The sequence below is a fragment of the Centropristis striata genome, chromosome 5 (genome assembly GCF_030273125.1).
Source record: "Centropristis striata isolate RG_2023a ecotype Rhode Island chromosome 5, C.striata_1.0, whole genome shotgun sequence".
Taxonomy (NCBI): domain Eukaryota; kingdom Metazoa; phylum Chordata; class Actinopteri; order Perciformes; family Serranidae; genus Centropristis; species Centropristis striata.
In genome coordinates, this window is record NC_081521.1 from 9,104,009 (window position 1) to 9,116,767 (window position 12,759).

At 39.3% G+C, this 12,759-nt stretch overlaps 1 protein-coding gene across 6 annotated transcripts in view; it reads left to right on the forward strand.

Moving 5' to 3' along the window:
- The first annotated feature begins 7,031 nt into the window (after nucleotides 1-7,031).
- The window catches only part of tns2a (tensin 2a), a 116,005-nt gene continuing 110,277 nt past the window's right edge, over nucleotides 7,032-12,759 (forward strand). For all 6 annotated transcript variants that reach the window (XR_009394400.1, XR_009394401.1, XM_059333193.1 and 3 more), the window contains exon 1: nucleotides 7,032-7,227. Coding sequence is in view for 4 of the 6 variants with exons in the window: in XM_059333193.1 (XP_059189176.1) it covers nucleotides 7,099-7,227 (129 nt within the window). In the remaining 2 variants the exon portion in view is untranslated. The remainder of the gene's footprint in view (nucleotides 7,228-12,759) is intronic.

The window sequence follows — 12,759 nt, forward strand, 5'->3', positions numbered from 1 at the left end:
TTCAGACACAATCCTCTGTAAATTGTGGTTTCATTTTCATTGCGATATGTTTGGAAGAGATTGATTAATAAAGTTTTGAGAAGATATACACTTAATCTGTCAAGAATAAATCACGTTGTCACAAAAAATGTCACGTAAAACACATGTTATTCCAACTTTATGGGAGACCGTTATTTTTGCAAGATCCTTTGGCTTCTTGGGTTTTTTCCCTTTAATTATTATGGACCCTGTTTTTGTTCTTTACTGTCTGTGTGATTTTGGTGCCAAAGAGGCAACACAGGTGTGAAATGTACATCCTGTTGAACTTGATCCCATAACCCCATGATTGCAATCATGTCCTGTGCAGACTTTTTTTTCCCTGTTTAATTAGGACTCAACTTCGAGTATTCTGCTTGTAAAGTGGTGAACTGCCAGAAGTAAATAAAAAAAGGTAAGGTTAACCAAAACTAAAAAATAATGTACATTTTTTTAATTCTTTTCATGTCTTTGTAAGTCATTTTGTGTCTTTTTTGTCATTTTGTGTCTTTTTTTGGTCATTTTGTGTCTTTTTTGTCATTTTGTGTCTTTTTTTGGTCATTTTGTGTCTTTTTTAGTCCTTTAGTCCAACATGAAATTTGATTTTGAATCTTTTTTTTTACTTTCAAAACACTATCATGCTCAATAAAGAATTTTAAATGTTGCAAATGTGCATTCATTTCAGAGTACACTGAGACATTAAACTGCATCATTTTCAATTAAATTCTGGAAAAGTTGGTGTGTTCTAAAACTTTTGACCAGTAATGTATATATATATAATGGAGTGGGCTGATAGATAGATATAATTAATATATAGTCCCATATTGTAGAGATTTTCATATCTTCTTGATTGATTGAATAAATATATAAATACTGCAAAAGTATGCAACATTATTATTTAATGTTTATATTTTTTCATGTCATTACAAAACTGAAGGCATTTTTAGCCTTTAGGAGTCAGGCCCCTATCACTTATACCACAGTCAACCACTAGGAGGCGCTAGAGATATTTTGCCTTTACTCAATTCAAGTAAACTTTATTTATCGAGCACTTGAAAAACAAACAAAGCCTCGATAGGATCATCACTGGCTTCATTTGGCTTCAATACAGTTTCAGTTGAAGGAAAAGGCCTCTTAACACTCTTAATGCTGCCGATGGACGAGGCGGCCATTCAGAGCGAGCTGGCTGAAATCCAGGCTGCTCTCCGTGGTGCTGAAAGCCTGTGCGTATTTTAGGTGTCCTGTCCCGAGGACTACGGCACATAAAGGCCGCGTTCAGACTGCAGGCGAATCTGATTCAAATCAGATTCCTACTCAAATCAGATTTTTAGGGCTGACTGTCCACACTGTTTTTAGCAAGTGTCCAAATCGGATATTTTTCATTTTCATTTTATTAATTCTTCTTTTCGAACCGAAAAAAACAAAACAACATAAACTACAACGGCGTAGGCTAGATGCATATACATATTCATACACATACTCACATAGCCACCATTAAACAGATGTACATAAACATATAAACATTTACACACATACAGTATATAAAGCCCTATACATATACATGCATCTGCCCCGTTTAAGTAATAAGACAGAAATAAGTTAACTTAACTTAATATTCAATACGCATTTCCTTATAAAATTTTGGTTAGAAAAAAAAGGGAGTAGGCTGAAGTATAAAATACTTATCTAGGCCTCTCCCCTGATACTCAACACTTCAAAAATAAGAAATTGTATCTCTATATATAGCCACTTAATGCTAAATAAATATGTATTGTTATTATTATTATTATTATTATTAATATTATTTATTTACTTATTTTCTTATTAGTCAACCATAGTATATCAAACAACTTAGATCTGAGAATTCATATTACTCCCACAAAGAAAACAAACAAACAAAAAAAATCTTGTGGCTCTGTTCAGACTGGGCCACATTATTGACTGATCTGACAGGTTGCTATACAGTAGTAACGGCGTCGGAGCATCTGACATCATATAATTGCGACGGCAACAAGAACAACAACAACAAATATGATGGAGGCAGGTCACCTCAGTATATTGGCCTTATCACTGTTCAGTAGAGGAGCAGAACATCTCAGACGCACCAGGGGAGAAACCGGGCGGATGGACGCCCCCGTCAGGCCTCATGAGTCGGGCGCGGCTGCTGGTGGACACCTCGTCTCCGCGTAGAGTGACGTCACGGACAGTCAAAAGTGTTTGGAGGTTCAGACTGAGACACATCTGTCCAAATGCGATCTGAAACTACCTCCCGAAGGTGGTTTCGATCCGGTTCGCAAAAATCGGATTTCATGTGATTTGTGACTGTTCAGACTTCAAAAGAGCCATCCAGTTCCAATCTGGATGGGCTAAAAAATCGGATTTTGGCTGGCAGTCTGAACGAGGCCTAAAGACGCTGGCTGTATATGTGCTCACTATGTTCGGTTCAACATACACATGCGAGGCTGCGTTCTCCAAGATGAACTCGATAAAAACACACGAGAGGAGCCGACTGTCCAACCAGGACTCTTTGCGCATAAGTCTGACAGCGGCAAAGCCTGATGTAAAAAAGATTGTGTCAGCGGGGAAATGTAATTTCAGCCATTGAGCAGTGTGTGTAGCCTATTTTAGCCTTGTGATTTAAAATCGCGATAGACCACTTAACGTTTTATTTGATGTGCAATCATTATTTGTGACTGTTCTGATACCATGATATTTTAAGTTATGCCAGTTGGTTTTCCTTTTTTTCTGTACTCAGAAGTCTAGTCTGAAGCTTGTTGTTGAGACTTTGAAATAAAAACCAACCATGTTACGTAATGGCATGAGGAAAAGTTACGTTAAAAAAAAAAAAAACAAGTACTGTGGGAAACAATAAATGTTAATTTAAACAGTGCAGTCATATATGGTGGGGATGCTGATAGTTAAGAGTCTCAGTTGTCGTTGCTGTTTTCAGTTGCTTTAATAGTGCGGACCACATGATATTTCCTCCTTGATTTACAATTTTGGAATCCAGTAAACTTATACACATTAAATATGCGATCCGCTACTGTGACCGGCTTATGCGACCTAATACGTTTACATGCACTTCAGTTGTCCAGTTATAGTCAGATTAAGGCAATCATTTTTTTTTCAAGTACTGACTGTAGCAAGTGTCTGTATATTACAATAGCTGTCCTGTCCTTTCGATCCTGTAGGTCTCCTGCTTGATGAGATGTAAGCTAAACCAGCGCACACACCCTTGGCATGGATGTCCTCGGTCTGTGGCCTAACAACTATGTTATTGCTGTGCACATTTAAAGTCATGGTGTAGTTCTAGACTGGCCCACAGAAACAGATTCTTGGACACAAAAACAGGACTGACAATGATAGAGGTCATCAGCTGGAGATGTGAAATCTTCAGTCAAAGATGCTCTGATATGGAGGAAGGGTCGGGTAGCGTCATCTCTGACATCATCACAACTCTGTCTATTTCTGTGCTCCTTTGTTTCTTCAGCTTTTGTTTCTTCAGATTACAATCCCTTCTCTTTCTCTCTGCTTCTCCATATTTGGGCTTGGTTTATCTTGTCTTTCTAACCTCTTCTCTTAGATATTATCCCTTTCTCCCTCCTTTTGTCCTCATCAAAACCTCCTAGAAATCTGTTGTTAATCTTCACTGATCCAGACAGAAACTGACTTCTGCCAAGACTCCTAACAAGTGCCAAGTATGCTGCAACGGAAGGTGGCCACATATTTTAAAAAGACTCAGTATTGGAGATCACAACTGTGCTTTTAGTTTCTATATCAGTATCAGTTCAATAAATTAGAACCATATTTTTAATCAGATTCAATTTAGATGTGTCTTATGGCTTTGAAATATGCAGTAGATAATGGCTCAGTCTGCAAACTACCTCCCGTCTTTCTCCATATTTTCCAGATGCAAAAGCAGGATTTTGGCAGGACCTGAGTTGATTAGAAGGAGTTAATTTCATGGCATGTAAAACCAGGAGGGGGGAGGCTTGTTGTAAACGCTGTCTGCAGCCTGAGCTCATGTCTGAGACCTTCCTGAAAAGACATACATAGCACGGAGAGGCAGAGGAAAAGGAGGGGCTGGGGTCAATTGGAAGGGGGCTTAAAAGAAACATGACTGGGGAGAGGGTGAGTGGATGGAGGGATGGAGGGATGGGTGTTAGGGTATAGGAAGGGAGGAAAAGGAAGGACACCTGGAAGGCTTGTCTGGGGCAAATTGCCTGCAACAACAAGAGTGCCCCACCACTGGTTTCTGTCTGAAGAGAAAGATGAGGGAGACAGAGAGAAAGAAGAAGAAAACAAATGAGAAGAAAGGGAGAATGTAGAGAGTAAATACAAAGAAGGGGAGGGGGGCTTTTGGAGGAGCATCAAGAATTTGCCTTTTAAGGGGTACAGTCTCACTCTTCCAAGCCTTGTGAGCTCTTGCGTAGCAGCCAAAACACTCTAGGGAGAAGAAATAAACAACAGCAAAGAGACTGTGAGGAAAAGAAACATGAGCAATGCTAATGTTTTTTCTCGCTTTAGAGATAATAAAGGGGCAGTTCACCAAAAAGTCAAAAATACATTTTTAGAAATCTGGACTGATTTTTTGTGAGTTACTGAATGTTGGAGATATCAGCAGTAGACTTTTCCAGACTAAGATTAAGACCTACACCCAACCTGATGTTCTGAGTTTAAGAAACTGTTATGGACAGGTGGCCGAAGAGTCTAACTCCATCGCAGGAGAATAACTTGCTCAGTGGAGAGCAAAGAGAGCAACAGCCCAGCAGAGAGGAGGCACAGGCAGATGCGATGCAGAGTCGGGTGTATGGATGCTTGTTAGCTCCACTGCAAAGCTATATTTTCTTGCAGGCTGGTCTCTGATATCACCATAACGAAGCTGTCTGTGTGGTCCTGTAGTCTGCAGTCTTATGTCATCCAGCTTGTTGATAAGAGAGGGAGTGTTGGCGAGAAAGAGTATTATGCAGGACTGCTCTTAGCGTTAACCTCGTCTCCCTTATTTCCACTTCCTCTCTGCCAGCTCTGCAGCTTAACACTTTGAGGACTATTGCATCAGTCTCTTGAACACAGAATATCAGCTTGTGGGTCTTAATTTTTGTTGAAGTTGTAAACTAAAGCTACTAGCTGCTGCAGCGCTAACAGTGTTGCTTTGTTTACTCCTTCTTCTTCTCTGAGGGCAGACTGGATGCTACAGTGACTCACTATCGCCTCTTGTGGCACAAGTGATGTTAAAAGACAGGACATGCTGGGGCTAGCAGGTTGGAATGCTAACAGAATAGATATCTCTGCAACTCAACACATAGATGACGTCTTTGACTTAACGTCAATGGTGTATTTTCTTCACATTCTGTTGATCATTTTTGTTCATTTACATCCATCCATCCATATCGTCGCCCACATTAGCGTTGAAGTCTCCCAGAAGAACAACAGAGTCTCCAGGCGGTACTCCTTCCAGGACACCACTCAGAGACTCCAAGAAGGCCGGGTACTCTGAACTGCTGTTCGGTGCATAAGCACAAACAGCAGTCAGAGACCTTCTCCTCGCCACTTGCAGTTTTGTTCATTTACAGAACATTTTAAACCATTGATCTGGCCAAATATTTCATATTGCACCTATAATGTTTAAATCCAGCACTATCACAAGCACGAGTCCATGGTTATAGATAAGGATCCGAATATGATGTCACAGTCCCACACATTCTGATTGGCTTACCATGATATTCTTACCCTAACCTTAACCAATCTCATTCCTGACACCTAACTATCGCAAGAGTTTTACACAAGGTGGATCCTTTCTAGCCATGTTTTCCTTCTGCGCAGTGATACAGTTGGAGGGTATAGTTTGGTAGAAAGAAAACTCTTACTACATGGACATTTCTGTCCCTTTCTGTTTTTTACATTTTGAGTTCCACTTTTAGTTCCATTATATTCAAGAGGTGGCAGAAATCTCTACTGCCGATATCACCAACACTAAGTTACTGAACCTAAAACAATTTTGACTGATAAATAGCACTACAGGTAAAAGAAAAAATATGCATTTTTGATTTTGGGATGAACTGTCCCGTTAAAAAAGCATGTGACTTCTTTGTGCTTGAATTGTCCCTCAGTATCCAGGCAGAAATCATCAAAACAATGACAAGGATGCATCTGACATTCCTTCATACAATGTCTCACATCCTTTGTTATATGCTAGGTATGGATTCTGCTGTGAAAGAGACCTTGTTCCACAATTGCAACAAACAGGCTATTGCATTGTAAACAAGGGAAGGCTCAGTGCAACCAAGGCTCAGTCCACTCTGAATCACTGGTTTGCCCAGCATCCTAACAGCTGCCCTCACTGTTTGGTTTTCTTGGTTGTTTTCTAGACAATACCAACAATGTGTTGCCAGAGCTAAGGAGAGACTGCCTGTATCTGGGAGCAGGAAACCGCAGAGGAGAGGAGAGGTGGGTGGGGGTGAGAACAGAGAGGTAATTGTATATGTAAGAGTGAGGCAAGTCCAGTGGAGAGGTAGAGGCAGGAGGAAAGGAAGAGAGAAGGAAGGGAGAGCCGTGTTCTTGGGATGGGAGGAAGAGAAGCAACAAGAGGAGAGACAGAAAGAAGAAGGATCCGAGAGCATTGAGTCGAGGGTTATGTGTGAGTCCAGGGAACTGGGATGTAGTGAGGGTGATAGACTGACAAAAAACAGAGAGGAAAAGTAAAGTAAGGGTGTCTAAGAAAGTTTGGGTGTTTGTGAAGTGTGGGTGAAACAAAGAGCAGTAGTGAGAGGGGGAGGAGGTACAAAAATGGGGAGTCCACATGTGGAGAGAGAGGTGTTTTTAAAGTGAGTATAGAAAGAAGGAGGGGGGCAGTGAGAGCATGCAGAGTGTATCCTTTCCTCTGTCCCTGTAGCAGGGCTGAACGAGAGCCAAGAAAAGGGGAAGGGCCTCCCTGTCCTCGACTCCAGCTGACAAAAACAGCTGCCCAGGAACCGGGACTGGAGCCTGTTTAGAGGACAGAGAGGGGGAGAGAGGACAGAAGGAGAGAGAAGAGAGAGAGAGAGGAGGTGGAAAAAGTCCAGAGTCCAGGACCCGTCCATCTATATGGGTTGCGTCCTGAGTTCGGACTGGTGTGGGGAGGAAGAGGTGCAACCAGTGGCGGTGGTCAGAAGCTCGTCTGTGAAGAGAAGGAGTCTGGAGAGGAGTGAGAGCAGCAGGATGAGGCTGACAAAGGTCAGTGTGCATGCAGCGTTCACGTGGTGACATTATTGGTAAACATGCTCGCTGTAATCGGGCATGCATTCCTTCAAATGCACCCCATTGGGCACCATGAGGAGTGTTTGTAGTCAGAGCTTTGTCATCACATGTCACACTATACAATTGTTTTGGCTGAGTGTGTTGTTTATTGATCAGAGGTATATTACCAGGAAAATATCTGATTATTTGGCTGATCATGTAATGTACAGTAACTTTAATGTACATATTAATTGCATGTGTATTCTTTTGTTTGTCTGAAGTTACTATCAATAGCTCAGCATGGATGTTTGAGTCTGTTTGCAGGTGTTTGATAGTACTTCTGCATATGTTGTATTAGGGCTGGGCGATATGGACCAAAAGTCATATCCTGATATATTTAGGCTGAATATCGATATATACGATATATATCCCCATATTTTTTCATCTTATTTTATTAAGAGCAAATGTTCACTCAAAGTCAAAGCCAAATATGACATGCCACAAGTAGTTTTTTTAAACTGTTTATTTAAGTGACCACAAATACTGTATAACAACAGGAGTACTTTAATTTAAAAAAAAATCAAAGCTCCATAAAGTGCACATTTAAATTAAAAAATATCTTAAATAAAATTAGCCTATGAAATAAAATAGGCCAATCTTTTTCCAAAATAAATATATTTGTATGAGAAAAGAATAACAAACATTACAAAATAACAAAATGTGACAAACCCTAGTAAGGGCAGCAATTATATATCAAGAAAGAAAGAAAATTTAAACTATATCGATATATGCAATATGGTCTCATTCCATATCACGTTTAAAAATATATCATATATCGCCCAGCCCTATGTTGTATTTAAAAGTTGTATAAAGCTTTTTGTGGCTCCAGAAGAAGTCTAATAAATGCCTCGAGTGATGTCACTAGAGTCAGTATGGGTATGACAACAACAAGTTTGAAAATGGAAAAAACAAATTGGGCTAAACTTAACATCTCATTGCTCCAAAGCATACGTATATATGGGTACCAATGGCCCAATTGCCTTAAAAATGCATACCATAATCCACTTACTGCTGTGCTTCTTAAAAATAATTGTGTTTTTAAGGAATATTTAGGTTTAGGCACAAAAGCCACTTGGTTAGGATTAGAGAAAGATCACTTCTTTGGAGTATTGGGATGTCAGAACAATGGCATGGCATCCTGTAGGCAACAGGACAAGGTTTTGGTATTCAAAGTGTTCTGGTCTCCATTTGTAGTCCGTGTGTAGTCTGAGAGGTGTTGACCAATCACACATGAGCAGGCGAGTAGGAAGGCATTGGAGAGTTGGAGAGTTTGAAGGCATTGCCTGAAATCTAATCTACGAACCCACTGGCTAATGTCCAACAGTGATTAAGCTTTTTTTTTTAGCATTTAAAGAAAAAAATATATATCTTAATGTTTATATATCTGTTTATAGCCTTGAGGCTAGACATAGACATCGGTTCTCAAACTCTATTCTCGCGTCTCAAATTGCTAATCCCACCATAAACAATGACCCGCTAACAATAACAGGGAAGAAGAAGGCGTGGAATAGAAAAAGTCAATATCTCTGTTTTCGGTGCATTGATGTGATTTTTTTCTTTCTTTTTACTCTCCACTGAATCTGCCAATGTTGCAGAAGTGCAGTGCTTAATCAATGCAAATCAGTAATCATATCCAATTTTAAGGACCTGTATTGCAGTCAATCCAATATGTATGATAATTGTTGTTGTTTTTTGTTTGTTTTTATTAATTGAAACAAAACACAACATAAATCACCAATGGACAAACACAGTAAAAAAAAAAGAAAAAAACAAAACAAAACAAAGCAAAAAGAACAACAACAAAAAAATCACAAAACCAACCTAAATAAATAAAACAACAATAATAAATAAGAACTTTAACACATTAAATAACATTAAAACTAAACTAGACACAAACAAACATCAACCATAATTACCACATAAAACATACAGTATATCAGTAAACTGTATCATAATTGTTTGTCGTCTTTAAAAATAAAAATTGTTCTATTCAATTGCAAATTAAAGATAATAAGGGGTATATAGATTTTTTTCATTGTGTTGCCTTCCCACAGAAGGTGTAGTAATGCTGCTTATTTTGATTGTCTTAATTTATTTGAGCTAGAACAAAAGGATGTTTTCCATTTTTATTAGACAAACATTAACTAGGATTCAGTAATGAAGTCAGTGTTAATGTTATACTTTAGATACTTGATGGGAAATTCTTGTCCCTGCTGCCCTGTTCCAAAGGGAGGTCAAAGGTCAGCGTCTGCTCAAGACCATGTAGGCAATTAGTATCAGATTCATGTTTGATAGAAAAGTGACAGGAAATAGGTACACCTCGTCTTTATTTTTATATTTCAATGTGATATAAGTGTTGTGCTGGTCTCATGAACATGTGCAGGACGACTGAAGTTTAAATAAGTGATTGTTTTCTTACAAGGAGCGTGTGTGTGTTTTGTTTGGCTTTGATTTAAAGGATGATGTGGATGACGATGGCAGCTCTGAGCTGAGGTCACATCTGTGCGGACACAATGGTACTGTTGTGACGGCCTCAGCACTACTAGGGAGTCACCATCATGTAGCCAGAGTCAGATTAGCTCGCTGTCGAGAACATTGAGAACTTTACACACAGACTTCAGTCTCTGTGGCTTTTCGATTCCAAATATGTGAATTATCTAAGTATGTTTGCGTGCATTTTTCTAAAGTGCATGCATGCCGTCTTCCATCTGGGCTTGTTTTCCATGTGTGTGTGTGTGTGCATGCTTGGTTGCACCACAGTCCCACTGGCTCCATATCACATGCTGAGCAGCGTGGGAATGTGGAGCCCTCTGGACGACGTCATCCTGCAGTGACCGACCCCACTACAGGGGTGTGGGAACCAGTCGGATCTCACTGATTATCCTAGAGGAGACGATTATGATTCATCTATTTATGGTCATTTTTTATCAACTTGTTTTTCACTTCTTCTTTTTTTATAATTTAATGGTTGTTTCCCATGGACCTGCAGACAATCGTAGGTGTGTGAAGATGCTACTGCTGAGAACCTGAACATGATTGGTTCTCACTTTATTATATCCTGGCATATGGTACACATATACTCGTCAGACTCATTGCCAAGTACTTACTGGAAGTATTTTGCAACAGCAAATTATGCTCCATGTGCTGCTCAAAGCATGATTACATAATTTCTGTTGTTATGTCAGGAATACAGGAAATGGGTGTTTTTTTATAGTCTATGATCTGACTTTATTCATGGACCATTTTGTTTGTTTACTAAAAAATATAACATTGAGAAATTATAATATAATTGTACATTGTAATACGTTGCAGTATATTTACTGTTTTGTATTGAAGAGCTATACATAGAGGGAGGGTGAAACACATCTTTTAAAAAGTTCAGAATAATGTCTTTATTTTGTGTCATGGTTTAGAGAGTGTTGGTGTTGTTTAACAAATGGATTGGATGGATTTTGCATTTTTCCCTTGCTGGTGGTTATGTTCTGATATGTTGATGAATACTAAAACCCAAAGATGATAGCCAGGCAGATAAGGTGACAGCAAGTGAAATATCTACATGTAGCATTTACTAGTGTATTGTAGTGTGTTCCACTACTTCTGGACTTTGTGCAGACTTTTTTTTTTTTTTCAGAAAAAGGGTCCTATGCTCCCCGGTATGTATTGTTACAGGGGAACATAGGACAGTTTCCCTTTTTTTTCCAGTCTTTATGCTAAGCTATACTAAAAGTGCCCCCTACTTCCAATCTTTGTACTAAGCTACGCTAGCAGTTTCCACCTGCTTTGATTATTAGTACAAAGATTGGCAGCAGGAAGAAGTTTTAATGTAGCTTCGCACAAAGCTTTGCTAGCAGTTTCCACCTGCTTCGAGTGTTTGTGCTAAGCTATGCTAGAATTTTCTCCTGCTTTGATTCTTTGTGCTTAGCTATGCTAACAGTTTCCCAGTTTTTTCCAGTCTTTATGCTAAGCTATACTAAAACTGCCCCCTACTTCCAAACTTTGTACTAAGCTTTGCTAGCAGTTTCCACCTGCTTTAAGTGTTTGTGCTCAGCTTTGCTAGCAGTTTCCCCCTGCTTTGATTGTTAGTACAAAGATTCAAAGTAGGGGGAAGTTTAAGTGTAGCTTTGCAAAAAGCTTCGCTAGCAGTTTCCACCTGCTTCGAGTGTTTGTGCTAAGCTATGCTAGAATTTTCTCCTGCTTTGATTCTTTGTGCTTAACTATGCTAGCAGTTTCCAGCCAGTTTCCAGCACTCCCAATCCCACAGGCAGCAAACTGTAGTAGTAGCTAGCACCTGCCTTTTTTGTTGACTAGAAAAAACTTTTGAAATGAACGTGTCCCGCACTGTCTCTCAACAAACATACTCTTTGTCCCAAATTGGTTTGTTGGTTTGTTGTCTGGTCACCGCACCAATAGCCTTTTATGATTTCATACTCTCCTTCTGGTTTTGTATTCATAACCGCCTTGGACAGCTGTTGATGGAGAGTAGCTGAACATAAATAAACAGCCCCCTAAAAATGCATTCCTGAAATAAACAGTTTCTGGTGAACAGACACAATATATTATATGGTTCTCTTTAAATATATTGCACTGGCCTGAGCTCTGGCAAATGATGCAGAATTCATGTGGGATAAATCAAAGTATGATAGTAGAAGTAATGAGACTGCCACCTCGAGGTTTATTCTTGTTATGAAATCAAATTTTGATTAGTCCTTTTGTGTGTTATGATCACAAACAGGCCATACTGGCATTGAAAGTTAAATTGTCTTGGCCTTCATCACAATAAATGTGTATTTAATTCACATACATGCACAGCCAAGGGTTCATGTCTGAGAATTATTTCTGGAATCACTTTGAAAGTGAATTTTTATATTGGCTGTATTCTCACAGCCTCCATTGCCAGGATGGTTTTTAGCCACGTTAGCAGTAGGGCTTTAGAGATAGCATGATTCCAACACCTTGCTCCACACTGAAATCTCTTCACAGCTGCTTTTCTACACATTCTGGACACATTTTTATCAAGACAATTATGATTTATGTACACCAGATCACTGCCGTGTCACAGCTGCTGTAGAAATGCACTTCCATTCTCGCCGATGATGACTTTCGCATGTTGCTCTGAGTGGTCAAACAACTCTCTCAAGGCTTTTGACAGATGTGAAAAATTACAGTAACTGGGTGTGTAAACATGATTGTCACAACATGAGGCTGTATTCATTTTGAAATGTGTGACAATTATGAACATAAAATAGGAACTTTGTGTGCAAAGGAGTTCAATTCTAAGCAAAAGGAAACCTGAAAAACCTGGAAAACCTGGAAAAATGGAAGCCAATGTCTTAAACCTGTATTCTATCTAATGGCCAGCAGAGGACGACTCCACTGTTTTTAAAAAGAAATCTGTTGGTATAAAGGTCCTTTGGAAATGACCCCTACTTTTCACTTGATTTATTACCTCAGTAAACATTTCCCCATGAG